The 21,422-nt window shown below is 37.9% G+C and overlaps 1 protein-coding gene across 1 annotated transcript; it reads right to left on the bottom strand.

Moving 5' to 3' along the window:
• Positions 1-2,587: 2,587 nt before the first annotated feature.
• Positions 2,588-20,905, bottom strand: RSBN1 (round spermatid basic protein 1). The gene is made up of 7 exons (XM_005860098.2): positions 20,035-20,905; positions 9,941-10,078; positions 9,473-9,615; positions 8,336-8,503; positions 7,028-7,136; positions 5,965-6,441; positions 2,588-3,979 (listed from the first exon to the last, which is right to left on the bottom strand). The coding sequence occupies exons 1-6, from the start codon at positions 20,614-20,616 to the stop codon at positions 5,968-5,970; spliced, it is 1,614 nt and encodes a 537-aa protein (XP_005860160.2). The 5' UTR covers positions 20,617-20,905; the 3' UTR covers positions 2,588-3,979; positions 5,965-5,967.
• Positions 20,906-21,422: the final 517 nt, after the last annotated feature.

Here is a 21,422-nt window from a genome sequence, read left to right as displayed (position 1 = left end):
CCTCCCCCGGCTGCCTCCCCAGCAGTGACTGTCGCGGGTTCGCTCCCGAGCAGATCGCTGTCGACAGTCGAATGGATCCCCGCTCGTTTCTCGGTGGTTCGTCCTTTATGGTCGGTCTTCCCCGTGGGCGGTGGCCCCACGCCCCGCACGGGCCTGGCGCACCTGTTCGCGATCTTTGCTGATGAACCGCCTGGGTTTGCGCTGTGCTGGGCGCGGGGCTGGCAAGCTGCAGCTGTGACTTCCCTGGGGTGCTCGGGAGGGGTGCAGAGGCGAGGCCTGCGGGGCACCGGGCGCTTCCCCAAATTAGGGGGCGGGGGGCCCTGCAGGACCGTCTCCAGGGTAAGAATTCGAGGCTGGCCGAGGCAGGACACAGGCGCAGCTGCTGCTCCCTGACGTGAAGATTTAAGGATTAAGGCTTTCAGCCGCTCCCTCCTCCGTGGAGCTGTGGTTTGCTTTGTGCTTGGTTGGCGTCATTAGAGAAACACGGACCCCGCCTCACCTCCGTGGCAGCGGTGTCCTGGCTCGCCCAGCCTGTGGCATCGGGCAGCTAACGCTCAGCACGTTGGTTAGACGAGCTGCCACTTCAGAAGGCCTGAGACGTGCGGTTCTGAGTGCTTTACAGACATTTCCAATCACCCATGGAAGGTGGAGCTAACCCCATCTTATCCATGAGCAACAGGGGGTGAGAAGGGAGAGGTGCCTCCCACAGAGAGAAGGGGAATGACCTCACCAGGCTTCTTTTTACATCGCCCTGTTGGCAGGGGTTTCCTTTCTGCTTCTGCTTTTCTTGACAGCTTTTCCCTTCTAGGCTATAGTAAACATTACAAATCTGTTGGGTCTCAAAGACAAATGGCCAAGTTAAAAAAGAAACACTGGATAAAGTGACAAATGAGAAAGTCATTTTTTGTGTGTATCTAAGTATTTGAGACAAAAATTACGTTAGTAGCAAACATTTCTACTTCATTGCTTAGCACTGGATAAAGGCTTTTGGGGAGTTTGTCGAAGAACTGAATCAGGCAGGTCACGTTGGAGGAGTCGTCCCTGGCAGGTGGATCACATTAGGGAGGAGGAGTCCCTGGCAGGTGGATCACATTTGGGAGGGTCAGTATGTAGCAAATCATCTTTCAGAAGTATCTACACTTCAGTGATTCCTAAGGCTGCCACTGTGCCAACATGGCTTTGAACCCAGAACTGCCTTCAGAGCCCTGCTCCACCAATGAATCTTCCTCAATTTGTCAACCTAGCAAGCCTGCTGTCTCACCTGTATTATGGAGATTGTTTTGTTACTTTCCCACGGAAAAGGCTGTGAGGATTAGAGTGAGATTCCCTCATATTGTCTGGCCCACCGCAGTTACTCAAAACACATGAGTTCCCTTTCTTTTCCTTTACTAATCAGAGCCAAAGGCTCTCAGTGCTTAGGATGGGTCCCTCAACTAAAAAGTTCACACAAATAAAAACAGAGGGAAAAAATCCACTGGGTTGTCACTTAATACATCAATGACATCTGTTTGCAAAACTCTACACACCACCTTAACACTGCATGCATGCACTTTCAAAAATAATGACAGCAGCAGCATGAAGATTTAAGATTGTCCTCATAAGTAGATATAAACTAGCTGAAGCAGCAGGAGACATAACTGCCTCAATGTCAAGCATGGTTTTTCTTCTTCCACAAAACTAGTTGTATCTCAATATGGATGGGCTTTTCCCCAGACACCTATGACCTTTTCTAAATTATTAGGAAGTAATAGAGGACACGGATGAAGGGGATTAAATACTTTAAAAACAGGTTCCTGGTAGCTAAGAATTCACACATGCTATTCATTTCATCATGAAACATCAGTAAAGGACAAATCAGACTTTGTTTATTAAAAAAATACTTTACAGGAAAAAAAAAAAACCTCTATGCATTCCATTGTCCTATTTTACAAAGAAATAGCTTAACAAGTTAACACACTTAGACAGCTACAAAAAAGCACTGTGCTAAAAGATTATTCACACAAATTTAGGTTTAAGACTATTCATTAAAAACCTTTTTAAAACACTTGTTAATGTCAATAAACAAACTAAGGCCACACAACGCAAATAGTCCGCCAGGCAAATTATACATTTCATCTATATGCAAAGACCTTAGATAAATTAAAGCCACAGGAAAAAAAGTCTTAGCTGCCAATCAAAATGGAGTTTAGTCACAAAAAAACACCATTACATGAAAATTTACAACATGTGATAGAAGTAGTACATAAGTATTTCTTTAGCGAGAATTGAAAAGTGCTATATTAAGAGACAGTGGTCTCAACTACATGCACAAGTGGATCCTAAAAAATGTATGAAGAAAATGGAAGGCCATAATATTTATGGAGAGATACTTGCTTTTAAAGCAACAAACTTTAGCATGGGGATAGGTCCCTCCTATGCTAAAGCAAAACACCTCTTGTACATTTCCTCTACTTACTGCATGACCAATAAATACAGCTACAACCTGTTGTTTTAAATAAAACTTAGCAGAAATACTAGTGAAAGGTTCTTTTTTAAAAACCTGTAGCAATGACAAAACAGATTCATTAGAAAGACACCAAGTCAATTATCCTGAAGGCATAAACACCAATTTTTAATGGCAAATACAGATGAAAATATATTATGGGCTAATATTAATGATCAAGAATATATTCACTAAGGGTTTTCTTGAATTTTGGAGTCTTGTTCCTAAATTAGCTTTCATTCTAGACAATATTTATAGAGGGGAAGGCAATAAGCAAAAGTGTGAACTTTATGCCTCTTAAGACTGATGCAAGACATCTTTTCCTAACGTTTAAAGAATTTTATTAAATAAGCTCCTTTTTCCTACTACAAGAGCTTGTAATATGAATCATCTGATATTCCAACTGTCTCTAAGGGGGAAGGGCACCTTTCAAAAGTCTTTAAAAATAATGAAGTACCAATGAAACAAATTGTTAAGTGCTGAATAAGCAAATTAATAAACGCACAAGTAAGCCTAGGAATTCCTTCTTAAAGAGTTAAAATTCTGAAGGGGGAAACTCATGTAGGTTTTTATTATTATTGCTTTATGAATTTGGAATACCTCTTTGAATCCTAACCCTACTCCTAGCATATCTTGGTGTAATTATAGAATGACTTCTGGGGCAGGGGGAAGACTTTTATCCTTATTCATGAACACCATAAAATCGTTCTAGTTACGACATTAGAAATACTCACATATTGGGTCCTTTCCATAAGCACATTTAAAAATATGTGCTCCACAATAGCGGTCACCAACCTGGTGGTCCGTGGACCACTGATGGTCTGTGAGGTCCGAAAGGTTGGCGACCGCTGCTCCATAAAATACTAAAGCTTATAGCCACATTCTGCAAGTAACCTCAAAGCGTTGGCACAACGGATAAGATACCAAAAAGGAAGATCAGCTTAAATTTCAGTTACAACTTCACTGCCATCAATACTTTACAAATCAGAAGACGCCCGTTTGCTCCATGCCTCACTCCACCAAACCAAATAATTGAATGAGTTAGAAAAGTTGCAATCATTTGTATCACTAAACTAGGATACAGCTTGGAAAGCAGTAAGAAACTCAAAACTTGGGCTTTTATATTGCTCAGTCTTTAAAGCATGCTATTAAAATCTAATACTCACTCACATAGGACATTCAGTTTCCAGATACATTACTAGCTAAATGTTTCTCTCTCCATCCTATTGCAATTCTAACATACAATGAATTTATTAGTACATGATTTTAAACATTTTTATACTCTTTTAATGTGTTAATATTGGAGGTGAGGGTAGAATGTGTCAAAGGAAAGTGGGGATTTGCTTTTGATTGTAGGTCTTTGCAGATCCGCTGGTTCCTGAGTGATGAAACACAGTGCTGGCTGTCAGGAGACAGACTCCTTGTGTATTAGCAATGACCAGCTCAGATGACAGGTGGCACCTGCTGGATGGCAAGTGGGAGATGGGGAAATCGGAGCTTGGAAGACAAGGAAGGAAAATAAAAATGAAAGTTTTTGCTTTAGCAACCTTGTTCTTCATGATTATTTTAAAAAACAAATGTTGCCTGAGAAGAATTTTACTTTGCACAGCCTCGTAAAGCTCTATGAAATTCTTCTGGACAGAAAAACAGAAACAAGAAAGAACCCAAACCCACATACGTTGTGATTAACCCCACCCCCCGATAACAAAAAACACCCTTAAAGGCAGGTCCCTTAAAAACTAGTCTTGATAAACTAGAATTTACCCTAGAATTTATACCCAAGATTTAAAAACACCCCTGCAATAATCACATTACTTTTCATACCATTCTAATTACCTTATTTACAGAGATAACGAAAACCAACATCACTTCCAATTCATAAATGGTTTACATTGAAATGTTTCTCTATTTGTCTTTATCCTTTTTAACAGAGAATACATACATATACATATATATAAGGAATAATACAGATTCTAACTAATCACTGCAGTATTTGCTGATGGTTACTTTTCTATCGGTTTACACAGTGACCTCTATACTTTGCTAATATGCATTTAACTACACAACAATATTGCACAAAGTAATATTTATATAAGATTTAACCTATTTCAGAATATTTTAGAGAAAATTCATATTTGATATTTCAAAAGATGCAGCTAAGTTTTCATGGTGACAGACATAATAAAGCAGCATCTTTTTTGCCTATGTTAATGTAAATATTCCAAATCTCACCCTCCAGGAAAAAAAATCTCCAAATTGCACTATAACCAGGTAGATATAAGAATCTGGTCTTAGGTGTGGGGAGTACTCTTCCTTTAATAAACAAAAGGCCTATAATATTATTAACTAAGAGAAAGTAAAATGTGTATCACATTAACGTTCTAAAATAATAGAAAGACTACACTAGCTGTATGAACTGTGCCTGTGTAAAAAAAATTTAAATACTCAGGCACCAAGCACGGGGCTACCTGAAACTCTAGGATGAAGTCGGGTGCCATATTCTTTATTGGAAAGTGGCTACACAGAGTCATAGCAAATAAGCTCTGGTATTCACTGTTAAAACTGAATTGAAGGATCTCAACAGTAGGTCTTTATCGTGAAGAGGTTGGTGCCAGGAGACAAAAAGATTTTCCTAAATGTCATGCACAGAATATGGCAGCCTCATCAGAAAGATTGCTCTCATTCCCTCAGTTTGATAAGCAAAAGTATCCACACAAAATGTGAGGATGCCAGGAAGCAGAACAGTAGAGTATCAAGTCAACGTTATCTCTTTTACCCAAAATATTTTCCATAGTTACCTTGTATATGAACCATGGATAATGAATGAGCAAGGACTATACATCTTTAGATATTTTTAATTGAAATATCCACTGGGCTTTAAATAACAGACACAAAGAAGACAGTTTGGATCAGAAAGTGCTTGCTTTCTCTTCTGTTAAACCAGAGAGCCACTGAATTTTCCTTAGAACTACCTGTTCTTTACGGTTGGAACTAAATAACTTACTTGCTTTTGAACAAGATACAGGAACTCTTTCCTGCAACCTATACCGTTTTACTGTAGAAACTGAATCTGTGCCATAAAGACAGAGTACTAAACCATAAATCTGATCTTCTACCATAAAAACAGCAACTATGGCAAGAGACAAGACAAAATTAAGGGAGGTGAATAATTTACCAAAAAAGAATCTGTTATTCCAGAGAGTTATTTTGATTTGAAGAAGAGATTGAATTATTACCTCACACCTTGAAACGGAAAGTAGCAGCAGACCCACTATTACGTACTGTACTAACGGGATAAGATACAACTCTTAACTTTGCATAATCTGTGTAAAAAAGATATGCTTGACATTTGTGGAATGTCATTTCTCTTTTTATAGAATTATAGGCAAGATTTCTCCAATAAAACTTAACTTAAGCCAGTTATAAAACTATAACTTCACATCAAAATTTAAAAAAGTTAAAAAATGTGTTTGGATATGTACATATCACACAGGAGTGCTTGAATGTTCCTGTAGCTTGTGTTGCTGCTCGGAGTCCAGTCTACTTCCCACCTTTAACACCGGGACAGGCTGTGTCATCTGGTCTTGCTGCAGATTCAGTTCTGATGAAGGTGGGACGGAAGATGAAGCGGTTGTGAAAAGCTGCATCTCTGCGCATGTTTCTTCAGGTTCCGTTTTTATCCTCACACACTGGGAGTCAACTTCTAATTCTCGCTTTCCAGTTACATCGCGGTCCATGTTAGAGCTGCTTTCTGTGTTCTGAGTGGCGTCCACAACAGGGTGGTACTGTTTGAGCCTGATATGCCAGGCGAGGCTGCACACTGCGGACACCGTTTTGAACTGATGAATGACATTTCTGGGGATGAAGTAGATATCATTGTCGCACAGCTGAATTCTAGCATAACGAATGCCTTCCCGCCTCATTTGGTTTAGTTTGGCTTCATCCACCCACTGCACACACTAAAGAGAAGGAAAGAGTTGCATGAGACTTTAAAGTAAAATGCATAATAACTTAGTCAAATAAAATATTATTAGCACAGGAAAACAGAGGGGCCAAATGAAAGCTAAGCAATACTAAATAACAGCTTTTAATTTCCTGTAATTTCTGACAAACCTTCTTCCTCATGTTTTACTACCTCTCTAGCAACAAAGGACTGGCTAAAGTCAGCATGGGCCTAAGGAACCATTTAAGTTAGTATTTCAAAGTGCAGCTAAAAATCAATACTCTTTGCCACACAGGAGGGCAACATTTATCCGCTCCCTCAGTCTTTCATCCTTTTGCAGGTGAGGCACCCAGTGCAATGGGGTTAGCAGCTGAGGCTGCAAAGGGCCAGAACTGGCATCCCAAGTTAAAGAGATTCTCAAACATTCTGTTTGGGAAGCTCTGTTTCAATGATTTTTGACACCCTCCACACACAGCCTTAAATAGTAATAAAATTCACTACCCCATGTATCTAACTGTAAGATAAAATGCAAAATAAAATGGGTAAAGATACTTCTCTCCAATATCTCACTCAAAGGGTAATAAAAACGCAGGCGTTATTACCTGGGAAACTGGAGGTTCGTGAAGGTCTAACTGAAGTCTCTGTACAACATCAGTGAAATCCTCAGCATGAAAACAAATCACATCTTTGGTTATGCGAGGTTGGTCACTCCTAAGATGGACACAATGAAGTTTTAGGAACAATCATCTCATAATGGAAATAAGGACACATTTCAGTGCTCCTGTTCCTGGAAATGCTGCTACTAGCACAGAAATAGGTATATAGCTCCCAAGGACAAAGTATACATTTGCTCCTTTAATCAACTTGAACAATAAACAAAACACTAAAAAAGCTGTTTTAAAATAAGAAAATTAGATTAGTTGTTACAAAACTAAAACAACAGTGACTAGAAGCAAAGTTTTAGTCTAACCTGGTTGCATTTGTAATCCTTTCACAACTTTACCCACCATCTCAATGCCACCCTGTGATATCATCATCAACCACACAAAGATCACACCTTCCAGTTTTCAAAGTATTGAAAGGGGGAAAAAACTGAGTAATCTTTCATTTGAAATACTCAGATCAATCTCTATAATAATATTGAAGGCCCTGACGTAAATATGAAAAAGTAAAAAGAAGTTTTTAAATGAGCTGAATTCTATGTTCTGAGCTTTGTTAAAACGGTGCCCCCAAATAAATGTAAAAGGGTGCAACCATTATGAAACACAGGATGGTGGTTTCTACAAAAATTAAAAATAGAATTACCACACGATGCAGCAATTCCACCTCTAGGTGTACGCAAAAGACTGAAAGCAGAGACATAGGATATTTGTTCAGAGCAGCCAAACGGTGGAAGCAACCCAAGTATATCCACTGATAGCTGAACGTTTGAACAAACTGTGGCATATACATATAATGGAATGTTATTCAGCCTTCAAAAGGAAGGAAATTGACATCTGGTTCAATATGGATGACCCTGGAGGATATTATGCTAAATAAAAGAAACTCACAAAAGACAGCTACAGTATGATCCCACTGATATGAGACATTTAAAGTAGCCAAATTCACAGAAACAGAAAGTAGAATGATGGTTAGCAGGAGCTGGGGGAGAGGAGAAGAGGGAGCTATTGCTGGTGGGTATAGAGTTTCAGTTCTGCAAGATGGAAAAGTTCTGGAGATCTCTTTCACAACAATGCCCATATACCTAACACTACTGAACTGTACACATAAAAATGGTTCAGATTTTACTTCTAATTTTGTTATGTGTGTTTTACAATTTAAAAAAAAAAATGGTCCCCAACCTTTTAAATTGAGTCTACATTTTCTTAGACAACATTAACCAACTTTGCAGTTGAGTTCCATTAACTTACCATTCACCAAACTGTACAGCTTTCAAAACCCCAACAGCGGCAGTACTCTGCCAGTCAAACCCCTGACCCACATGATCAGCATGCGCTCTTGTCCTATCTTCAAAGAGGACTTCCCGGGGTTCACTGGTCCGAGGTAGGTACTGGAGATTTTTTATTTCATTCATTGATCTGGAGTTGATTTGGTTGTGAAGTAAAGGGAAGGACGAAAGTATTAATAGTAATTAGGCAAAAAAGTTGACTAAGACACCAAATTTCAAATAAGAGGAGGGCTGAGAGGGTTCAATGACTTTTATCATTAGTATTTAAGAAACACACTCTATTGTAATGTTTAATGTGATTACCTTTCTCTCTTGGTATGTCATGATAATATAGAAACTATGTCTTGGGCTCAAATGTAGTGTTTGAATATATAAAATTTAGTTGTCTAGTAACAGAAAATAAAATTCAAAGTTCAAGGCTACATGTGGCTTTACTCTGAGTCATTTTTGACTCTCAAAATACCTGTAACTCTCACAACATTCTAGGTGAATATTTTCTAACATTGAATGAGAGTAGGCCTTGAAAGCTTGCCACTATGAGAGAAACCTCAGAGGAAAGGATATAGACTTGACAATATATAAACAAAAATTTCCTAAGGGGCGACCTGAAACATAAAGAAATCTGAAACTAAAAGAAAAACTCACAACATAAAAAAAAGTGAATAGTCATAATGTATAGGGAAAATTTACAAGTGAATATACCCCAATAGAAATACGGGTAAAGGAAATTAAAAGGGAATCACAAAAGAAGTACAAACCACTCAAAGGAAAGTAAATTAAAATGACACGTATCTATCCAATCAGATCAACAAAGTTAAGAATGTGAGTAGAGGCTATGGGGAAAAATTTATATTCCCATCCATATAGTAAGGTGAGGATTCACAAAAGAACAAAAAACAAACAAAGAGAGGAGGCCTCACTCTGATGACTGTGAGATGAGTGGACCGGACGAAGGGACTGACCGCTAGGGACTTACTTAAGATAGCTCTTCGAATCATCTAGACAAATGATGTTCAAACTGTGTTCAAGTCTCAATCATTTTTATAAGCTGTCAACTAAAACAAGTGCTTTTGCTTATTTGAGAAAAGTGATTGTTTACCGTCGTCTTTTGAAGGGTGACTTTGGCATATCTGCTGTAGGGATCATCTGCTCTCCTGGCCTTACCCACATGATGGGCCCATCATCACTCTGGGACCGACACTGGAGTCGGAGGCTGGAAAGTGTACCCCAGGGCAAAGTCATCTAGAAGTCAGATGAATTAGTCACATAAAAAATTTTTAGACTATTTACAAAATAGATAGTCTTTAAGTAGCCACCCCACCTAAAAGAAAACTCTGGGAAGCTTACTTTGTGTATGTATATGAAGAAATAAATGTATTAGATAGTAATTTCTATATACAAAAGAATACTGAAGTTAAATATTTTATAGCAACCGTTTTTTAAACATTTCTATTCAAAACATTGGGTAAAATTTCATTTTAACAGACAAGATTAGCTTAATACTTTTAAATGAAAAGTATCCACTTACGTAATGATCCAAACTTTAATAATATGAATTAACACTCACCTTCAGAAATGGTGATTCTTCTAACATATCAAGGAACTCTGGGAAATAATCACCAACTTCTTCATCTACTGCTCCAACAAGACTTATCTGCCGCATAGGACCTGCTCGGTAGGTGCCACAGCAGTACGTCCTGTTGACCTGAGATAAAACCAAAGAGGGGAAGAAGGGCCTGAAGGTACTCTATAATATATTTAAAGAATTAGAATAGGGCATTGTTTCCAATGTTGCTATTTCTTCTTCATACTAAGAACTCAAAGGTCAGTACCTTGGACAAAGTCAACCGTTACAGAAAAGCACCCACACACACTGACAAATACATTGATATAAGTGCCACACCCGAAATTGCAAGGTGCAAGTTAGTCTATGGTCCCAACATCTCAAGGAAATATTGAAGACATTACGATAGACTTAAACTTCTCTGAGAATAATAATTTTGAACTCTGTAAACACTTCAAAGTGATCTTTATTTAGGAAAATTAGTAAATAAACAATAAAGTTGGCAGGGCAACCATGGTCAGATTAATGCTCTGTATTCATTCTGTACTCTCTACCTTGAGAGCCTTCACATCAGGCCAAATAGCAGGCTGATTGTTAACCAACCCAATCTTCCATATAAGATCCTCCACCCTAGGCAGGCTCATCTTTTTCTCTATCCAACTTACGCCAATGATTTTTCTCTTGCATCTGTCGTACTTGGAATATCCTCTTTAAACGTCACCTATTTTGCCTTAATAGAAAGCATAAATGACCATCTAGTATTTCTTATACAATTCTTTACTATTAGTTCTTTAGCAGCATTTTCAGAACCAACCATTTTTTTTCATAGACAATTTAACATCACTGTCATGCATACACATACACACAGAAAAAAAAGGTCTTAGATCTTGTTCTCAAATAGCAAACATTTATTTTTTAATTCCTTATAAATCTTTCCCCCAAGATCACCCTAGGACTAGGTGATCTTTAAGCAGCAACAGCCCAGGCCAGAATTACCTTGCGTATATTTGCACGAGTTACCTTCCTTCCATTCGTTTGTATGATCATCATGCTATAAAAAGCCAGGGGAGGCAGACTGGGAAAGAGAACGGTCATGGGATGTAGGAATAAAGGGAGGAAGGGGAAGTAAAACAGCTTTTCTAAGCATTGGTCTAACCTTTCTCAGCCAAGCACCCCAAAATGATTAAAGCAGAGTTAATTTTCAACATCAGTTCTAGAAATATCAGTCTCTCCCATTCCCAATTACCAGACATTTCTCTACCTAAAAAGACTTTCAAACTATACATGATGATGGCATCTTATGAGAGAAAATTCTAAAGACTTATCACAATTTAAAGTTCACGTAACTCAATACCAATCCTGAAGTACACTGCCTATAGTAATTTTCAATTTACTTGGTCTGCTAGCTTTGAGATTATGCAACTCAACACATTTTTAATCTTAATTAATATTTTTAGATGATAGTACTCCAAGTTTTCCTAATTTAAATACCATTTAATTCAACAGCACTGAACTTGAAGACAACTTAAAATGCAAATACCTAAGATAATTAATAGGTGACATAAAGTATCCTTTCCTATTTAAAAAGAGAAAGTAAACCTGAAATGGGGGAGTTGTTAAATTTATGTTTGCTGAGGCTAGAAATGAAGTAATCAGCTATTAAACTCTGGTTTAAAAAAAAAAAGTAGTGGTAGTAGTAAAGCTGATTAGAGTGTCTATCACATGAGTAAAAATGTTTAAATGCTAATGTTTGATCTGCATTTAAATAATTAACAGCAAAGCTTAGAAGATGGACGGCATTTATTACCAGAAAGTCAACAGCTACCACCTATGTGGCACTGATGCCAAACAAGAATATTACGAATTATCCCCTAGTATCTGATCTACCGTTCTTACCTACCATTCTGGATTTTAGTAACAGAACTTCCTGGGCATACAGCTCAACTAGGCTCCTTGGCAACTAAGCGTGTCCTGTGACGAGGTTCTGGCCAATGAAATGCTAGCATAAGTTACATATGCAATTTCCAGAACATGTCTTAATAAGTAAGCAGCCTGCTCTCCACTTCCTCTTTCTCTCTTTGGAGGGCCAGGTTCATTCAACCATGCATATGACAACACCTAAGGGAATGGCAGAAGGAAAGCAGAATCCTGGATGGCCTCATGGAACACCTTTGGACTTACTATTCAAGAAACTTTTATTTTGTTCTGGCCACTATCTGTGATTTATAGTGGTTTAGCCTGCAACTTGTATCTCGTATACTCTGTACTGAGGGAGGCAATAGTCTCTTGCACAGATAACATCTGGATTATTATCTCCTGCTCTGGACTAAGAAAAAAAGTCTCTAACTAGAGCACTCCCAAAACAGAACAATTAAGATAACCAGAATTTCCAAGACAAGAACCTGAGATTCTAATATGTATCTGAAATGAACAACCCCAGATTATTCTTAGGATCTGGCAAGTTTGAGAAGCTTTGGCTGGAAATCGCACTCAAAAGCAAAGAACAAGTTGAGTTCTACCACCTCCCAAAGTGTGTATACTGCCGTGAAGGAAGATTAGATCAAGTGTTAGGATGATTGGAAGAAGGCAAGTAGAGACCAAAGAACAGAAAAACACTAAAGCTGCCATGGGAACATGGAACATAATGCCAAGCAGGGGAAAGTTAGCCTTTAGTAAAATCTGAAGGTGAAGTGGGGAGGGGAAGATTGTGATATCAAGGAAGAAAATACCTCTAAGAAAATAGTAACTAGCTTTGCATGCATTCAAAAAATTTAATATAATAGCCATAAAAGCTTAAACAAGTATGTGTGAATACTATACATACTGCTGTCAATATATATGTAGTCCTTTAGCTTAGACACTCAACTTTAAAAGTTATCCTGTACCAATTGCTGGGAGAGTTAACATGCTCAATTGTGCTCTCAATACATACATCCCTGTTTGTTTGCTTTTTAACCCTCACCTGAAGATATGTTTCTCTTTACTGATTTGAGAGAGAGAAAGAGAGGGAGAAACATCGATCAGTTGCCTCCTGCATGGTCCCTACTGGGGATGAAACCTCAACCCAGGCATCGAACCAGCGACCTCTCAGTGCGTGGGACGATGCTCAACCAACTGAGCCACACCAGCCAGGGCTACATACACCTTTTAGTAAGTCATTTAAAAACTCAGAAGATAGCCGAAACCGGTTTGGCTCAGTGGATAGAGCGTCGGCCTGCGGACTGAAAGGTCCCAGGTTCGATTCCGGTCAAGGGCATGTACCTGGGTTGCGGGCACATCCCCAGTGGGAGATGTGTAGGAGGCAGCTGATCGATGTTTCTAACTCTCTATCTCTCTCCCTTCCTCTCTGTAAAAAAAAAAATCAATAAAATATATTTTAAAACAAAACAAAACAAAACAAAAACTCAGAAGATATAAGCTTCATTCATAACTGCCAAAAACCTGGAAGCAACTAAGATGTCTTTAGTAAGTAAATGGATACACTGTGATACATCCATATATGGAATATGACTCAGTGCTAAAAAGCAATGAGCTATCACGCCATGGAAAGACATGGAGGAACCTTAAAATGCATTTATTAAGTGAAAGAAGCCAATTTGAAAAGACTACATACTTCAGGGTGGAGCAAAAGTTTATAATTATTCATACAGAAAATAATATAATAACACAATAAACTCTGTTTCAAATACTCACAACTGTAAGCCTACTTTTGCCCCATCCTTATATGACATTCTGGAAAAGGCAAAACTATGGAGGCAGTGAAAAGATCAGTGATTGGCAGGGGTGGGGGTGGGGGAAAGGATGAATAGGCAGAGCACAGACGATTTTTAGGGCAGTGAGTCTACTCTGTATGTTACCTAATAGGTACATGTGAGTCAAAACCCACAGAATGTACACCAAGAGTGAATTCTAGTGTAAACGATGGACTTCAGGTGATTATGATGTGTCAGCACAGGCTTATCAATTGTAAGGCATGTACCACTCTGGTGGGGGATGTAGGTAATGGGGAAGGCTATGCATAGGTAGGGGCTGCAAGTATTTGGGAAAGAGGTCTGTACCTTCCCCTCAATTTTGCTATGAACCTAAAATTGCTCTAAAAAATAAATTATTCAAAACAAAACTTAACACTAACCTAGAAATACACTATGTGGAAAGCCCTGTTGTGGAGTTAGGGAGAATAATTATTCAACAGAACTCATGTTTCATGAAGAAACCTATTTAAGCTGACAGTTTAAAAAACAGAGAGGAAAAAGCTAGCCAGCAATCTTCCTAACCTTGTGGCCTGTGAATAAAAAGGCATTCCCGGTTTAAAACATATAGTAACACAGTAGTATGAGTCAAAAGAATATAAGCTATACTTAGAGTGACAGAAAAAAGAACCAAACATACAATTTTTATGCTGTTTTATTATATAAAACTTCTTAAAGTACGTTTTCCTTTTCTCTAACACACTGATGTGTAGCCCTTAAGAGTTTCTCCATTACCATCAAGCTCCAAAGCACTCTTCTATTCACTACAAAATGTGAACTCTTTTCATCAAACATGGCCCCTTAAGCCCATTGTGGGCCCTGCCACAACACACAATAAATGAAGAAATAACATTTGTTGATTTTTTTCCGGAACAGTAAACATTACCACGTTATAGTAATAAAAGCAACATTTTATAAGAACTTCTAAATAAAATTAAAGAGCTATGACCCTCAATAAAAGACTTCAATATTATGTAAGTTTTACAGAAATCTTTTTTTAAAGCAGAACTTAAAATACACATTTGCCAGGTAAAGAGAAAAAAATCCCATTATGGTAGATACACTTTTTAAATTAATTCCCTCTCCCCCCATCATATACATATACACACTTTTTTCACCATACATATGCTTCAATTACTTAGTTGCTATAAGGTGAAAATAGTCGCAGATGGTGATATTTAAAACAACTCCCCATTTAACTTCACTATATTTTTAGTGTTTTTGTTACTTGTTTGTAATTCACGAACAGAATTTAAGACCTACAGCCTTATTGGTTTGTGGACCAGCAACATCAGCGTCATCTGGGAGTTTGTTAGAAATGCAGACTATAAAACAATTCCTCTTTGAAGAACTGCCACTCCTTACCCTTGGAAAAAGTCACGAACAAAATGCGATCTTCCTCACCTATGAAACAAAGGCTTGGAAATGACCCCACCCACTCGGAAATCCTGTTAGTCCATAAGGTGACTAGAAGGATATCTGAACTGCTAATCAGTTTATCGAGGCCACAGGATTTTTATAAGGAGGGGAGCCAAGTATTGCATACTTACTGCAGAACACTTCAAGGTTTAAAACCATTAAAAATGTTTTTCTAGTGCTGATAGTTGCACAATATAATTATCTAAGCCAGCGGTTCTCAACCTGTGGGTTGCGACCCCTTTGGGGGTCGAACAACCCTTTCACAGGGGTCGCCTAAGACCATAGGAAAACACACACACACACACAAATCACTATGCTTTAATTATGTTCAATTTGTAACAATGAAAATACATCCTGCATATCAGATATTTACATTACGATTCATAACAGTAGTCAAATTACAGTTATGAAGCAGCAATGAAAATAATTTTATGGTTGGGGGTCACCACAACATGAGGAACTGTATTAAAGGGTCGCGGCATTAGGAAAGTTTGAGAACCACTGATCTAAGCAAAAATAATAAATTATATTATTCCTAAAAATACACACACGCACGCGTGCGTGTGTGTGTGTGTGTGTGTGTGTGTGTGTGTGTGTGTGTATTCTTTTTTTGGGGGGTTGGGGGAATACATTTCTAATTTTTCTCCATTAACTGACCAAAAGATTCCACAAACACTTGAATGCTTTGGTCAAAACAGTTATTTAGCTAATGACTATTTAAAACTAATTAGACTTGAATAATTCTACAGAATTGTAGCCCTTTAAATCAAGAACTCAAACTTTATACAGTTATCCTTGCATCAACTGCTGAGAGTTAAGTTATCAAATTTGAGGATCAGCTTGGCGCTTCAATCGATATTTATCATGAACTTACCTCCTTTGGTGTTAGAATATTTAAGTTTTATAGAATATTCAAAGAAAAAAGAACCACCTATATGTGCATCCTAGCTTTACGACTATAATAGTTTAAAAATATAAAAATAACAGAAGCTACAGGTTTTCTTGCCCCAAACAAATTATATTTTACTTCCTCTGGCTAGTGGAGGTGAGTTCTACAGTAGTGTTTCTCAAACTCTAGTGTGCATGTGAACTACCTGGGTATCTTGTTAAAATGTAGATTAAGATTCAGAAGACCTGGTTAGGGGTCTGAAAGTCTGCATTTCTAGCAAGCTCTCTGTTGATGCCAAATTCATATATTGAGCACACTTTCAATAGCAAATTTCTTTAAAAAAAAAAGCATAACTTACAATATTAAGATGGCTATGGTTTGCAAAGCATTAGTCTTGATAATGTTTCCAATTTAATTCCCAATTGAGCAACCTAACATTTTCCCAACCTTACTTCATTCCTCATATGGATATGACATTTAATCATTCCATCATTCATAAAAGCTAGAAAACTTGTCATCTAACTTCCTTCTACCTCTTTGTCTTTCTCTCTTCCCGTTCCACACGTGGGTACAGCACAGGATTCCATTCTCCACTTTCTCTCTTCCATTCTAATGCTGTCCCTGATCACCTATAGGCTAATGGATTCAACTTCTGCATCTCCAGCCTAGACATGTCTCCCAGTCATAGATCCACATATTTAACTACCTAGTAGACATATCTAACCATAGTCTTCACAGGTACCTCCAACACAAAAAACCTCAAACAGAACTCATCAATACCTTCCACCCCCAAAACAGCTTTGTCAACCCTGTATTGACTTTGTGACCAGCACCACCATCAGCCCATAGTCAAAATCACATCTTAAGACTCTACTTATACTTCTCCCTCACCAAGTGCAAATAATCCCATCTTCTAATTACTGCTCAAATTTCATTTCTTCCCCTCTGGCATCAATATCAGTTTGGACATGAATTATTTGCCTGGTTACCACAGTAACCTAACCAATCTTCTTGCTTCCAATCTCATTCTCCCACTACTGTGTAATCTTTGCAACCATAACTTGATAGCACACCCCTCTTAAAATTCACCAATGATTCCCCATTACCTCTAAGAAAAAAAACACTAATTTTTTTTTAGCATATATAAAGCTCTTCACAATCTTGATTTTGTCTGTCTCTCTGGTCTCAACTCTCACCACCCCTTAAGTCAGCATGTATTCTTGCTATATTAAGCTATTCCCAGCTTCCTGAAAGTGCTACATTCTTTAGTATCTGTGTGTTTGCATAGGTAGTATTCTTTTAATGCCCTTCTTAAGCTAAGTACTCCACTCAAGCATTATTACGTGCTTTAAAAGGCCTTTTCTAATCACCTCGAGCCCAAGTTAGGTAACACCACAAACTGTGCTCCCTCTCTTACAACTGCTTTCCCTATGCATACCTCTATGCTCTTGCTTGTCAAACTGCATTATAACCGCTGGTTTATTCATCTTCTCCACTAAACTGAGCTCATCAATTAGTCCTTTTAAGAACAGAATGTGCAGTTTGTGATAGGTTCTCAATAAACATTTGCTGAGCAAAGTATCTTAAAATATACTCATGAATAATTATTATGGCTACATATTTAAATTATAACCTCTAATAATTGTGTCTCTAAGGTAATAAAAAATTCACTTTATTTTTGGCTCAATAGAACTTGATAAGACTTCACAAAACACAGAAGTCCAAAATACTTAAGGTATTCACTTAATTCCCAACAATCTAAAGGTATTTGTTAAAAATATTAGAATAGCCTCTGAATATTGTGTTAAACTGAGATATTTTCATTTCACTGACTACAGTGTTAGACAAATGAAAGCACTAGTCTCTTGTCCAATGGCTGAGGGAAGGAAGGAGTGTGATAAAATGATGCACAAGTGGCCTAAGTTTGCAGTTTGCTCCCTGACTTCTACGTACTAGCTACATAACCTTGGATAACAATAAACATCCCCAACCCTCAGTTTCTTTGATGGAAAACAGACATAAAATTGTTTACCTACCACATGAGTTGTGTTTAAAATATTCAGATATGAATGTGAAAGCATTTCTATAAATCATGAAGTGCTAAATAAATCTGAACTACTGTGTTAGTTTCCATCCCAACATCTGCCAATGATTCCACCGCTGCAAATCTAAAGTTTCTTAGGCTATACCAACTTCCACACCCACCTCATCCTTCTCCTCAATGACTCAATATTCATAAATAAAATGAAGTTCCCTCACCAAGGATCACCAGAGCTTGACAATTACTCAATAGTCCTCAATATTCTCATGTGGTTAAAGTATTTAATGACATCAAATTTTTAAATAATCTGATATGTTCTTAGAAAGTGGTTACTTTATAAATATGAAAGTAAATCTCAAGGTAAGTTGTTGGTACAGTCATTGAAATTTCAGCTCCATTGAAAAAAATCAATTGGAAGACAAAAATCAGCAGGGAATATTTAGAGATATCGGCTCTAAATATCTTGATCCACTAAAACTAACTAATATTAAAAAGTCATCATCACAAAACCAAAACTCCCCACCGCCCCAAGTTTCTGGCTTATCAGATATGCTTGCTGGTCTATCAATCAAAAGAGAAAATTTGCTGCAGCTTTCTAAACTAAAAAAGTGAAAGAGCGTATTAATTCTGCTCTCAGCAAGATCTTTGTTAAATAGGGACTTATGGGGACTATGGATTACATTAGGAGAACTATTTTCAGTCCCTTCTGCAATATTGATAAAAATAGGATTCCTTAACTTTCAAGGGGCTATACTCACTCCTTTAAAAAAAAAAAAGGAAAAAGAAAAAACAAAATCTACTACAAAAGTCAGCACTTCGGTACCTGATTGTGGTAACAAGGCCAAAATCCAAGACGAAGCCCTTTATTGCACATCGTGTTCCAACATCTTGGGCAGCCCCATCTTGCGACCTCTCCAGATTGGCTGCTCCTGCTCTCTCTACTGCAGAGAGAACTTCAATTAGAGAAACTGTGAAGCTCACAAATCTAAACTGGATACTCCCCTCATTGGAGGCAAGGATGGTAAGAAGCACTAAAAAGATTCAAGTTAGAGATTTCATATCTAAGTGGCTTGAAACCACTCTAGTGCAGACAGCCGAGAGTCTTATGACACAAGAGTCTATTTACCTACAAAAAAACCACACCTCTTAAGAATGGCAGCAAATTATCAGATAACCTGAAAAAAACAGGTTATATCATTATAACTCTCTAAGAGTGTCACATTCTCCATGAAACGTGTGTAGAATTTGTATCTATACCACAAACTTACAGCTGACCATCCACGTTCACAATCCTTATGAGAAAAGCAAGAAAAATCTGCAAATCTAGAACATATTATCAACTGCAGTTTATGCCCTAAGATAACTTCAGTGAAAAAAAAAAAATGTTTCGTTTAAAACCACTGGATAGGAAAGAGAGTTTCCCTGCTGACTTAAGCCTGGCTGCCCAAGCAAGGCTTCAGAAAATGTCTTCACCCACAGCAGTGCGTAGGCAGAAGGAGCGGCAGCTATGGCGGTCTTCCTAGTGACACTTCCAAGTCACATAGAGAAGGGATGTTTCTGGGACAGACTGCCAACAAGTTACTGAAAGAAAAGCAAAAACCTGGCAAATAAATAGGTCAATGCCCTCGGATGTTTTATGATGACACAAAAGATGAAGTTTACTAGAGTTACCTTGAGGCTACCAGTTCTAAATCACACCGCCCATGCTAACATTGCCTAATCTGCAAAAGAATGCATTAGTTTTCAAGCTGGTTTTCCATGAAGACGTGTAATCATGTGTAACCGTTTATGTATAAAGCATTTCTTAGACCAAGCAAGTCATATGCCACATCCCAAAGAACTTCAGCAATCAAGATTTTTCAATTAGAGAAATAAACAATTTGAACCACATTTACCACCATGAGTTTTAAGTGTGCTGGTATGTGCTGAGCAACAAAATGAGGGTTGGCATGTACTGTAACTGTACTTACTAAATAATGTAACAATGAGTTCGCCTTACCTGAGTGTGGAAATTTGAAATGGTGGTTGTTTCGATATCTTTCTTGCCCAGAATTTCCATTTTCACTGGAGTGTTGGGGAAATTGAAAGCAAAATAGTCCAAGAAGTCCGGGAGATAAGCAGCCGCCCCATGCACTATTGCTAAAGCATAGTAAGCAGCATTTTTCTCATTTTCACTGAATGTCAAAGCAAGAAACTCCTCAGAAAATCTCTCCATCTCCATTGGAGACAAAAATGAGAGTTCATCCATGTACGCATGAAGGATCAGAGCACCGCCATTGGACTGGTGTTCCTCATGAATAAAGTTGCTAAACTTAGTACCTGTTTTTAAGAAATTTCTACGAATAGAATGCTCCTGGTGGGTCATGAAAGGTGTTTGTACTCCCTGGGGTACCCGATACTCGTGCATGCCCAAATTTAATCGGCACAGCTGTTCATCTTTCAGATACCTGAAGGACTCCTTGTTAACTCCCGAAGTGCTATTTGCTTGTCCTTGGGTGAGGACTTCCTTACTGATGCGCGTCAGGCCAGCACAGACAGTCTGTACTTCCTTATTGTACATTTTAAGGCGTCTTCCTCGCATGTCTTCTCGGTGTTTCTTTTTCTTTTTCTTCTTTATTTTCTTCAAAACAAAATCATCAGCTCTCTGGGTTTTACCATTTTCATCTGGTGTCTCTGGCCATAATAATTAAAAAGAAGTCAGTTGCTAGGTCTAGTGTCAACATACAAACTTCTTAAGGTACTTTATATCAGATTAAGTAACCTATTCTTAGTTTCTATGAATTTGTCATTATTACAGCTTACATGTTTATAAAATGAGACAAAAATCTTAAAATACAATAATATTCTGGTTTGAGGATTATGCTAAAGAGTAGATAATGCAAAGGTCAGCATATAACTTAATATAACCTGCAATCAAAAAACAAAAGGAAATAGAGAAGTTATTGATTTCACATATGCTATGCAGTACGGTAACCACTGTAAAATCTACATTGGAGCTCGTCGTATTTTGCTATCAGTTACACATTACTATGATACATATAGGTGAATCAAACAAAGGCAAATTAAGCTGTAAGACACCATTTTGCCTACAAAATTGGCAAAAACTTTTTTTTTTTTTTGCATTCTCATGTACTGTTGCTGAAAGTATAAACTAGTACAACTTTGATGAAGGGCAATTTGGTACTCTCCAAAATTAATATGTGCCAAAAGCCTTGAAAATATTTCTAATTTTCAGACCCAAAAATTCCACTGCCAAGTAAAAATTACCTAAGAAAATAACTGAAGACACATAAAGACATCTGTGAGAGTACTAGAGGCCCGATGCATGAAATTCGTGCAAGAGTAGGCCTTCCTTCCCCCAGCGGCCAGCACAGGCTTCCCTCTGGC

This window comes from Myotis brandtii, unplaced genomic scaffold (assembly GCF_000412655.1).
Source record: "Myotis brandtii unplaced genomic scaffold, ASM41265v1 scaffold131, whole genome shotgun sequence".
NCBI classification, from domain to species: Eukaryota; Metazoa; Chordata; class Mammalia; order Chiroptera; family Vespertilionidae; genus Myotis; species Myotis brandtii.
This window is presented reverse-complemented; position numbering and strand designations above follow the sequence as displayed.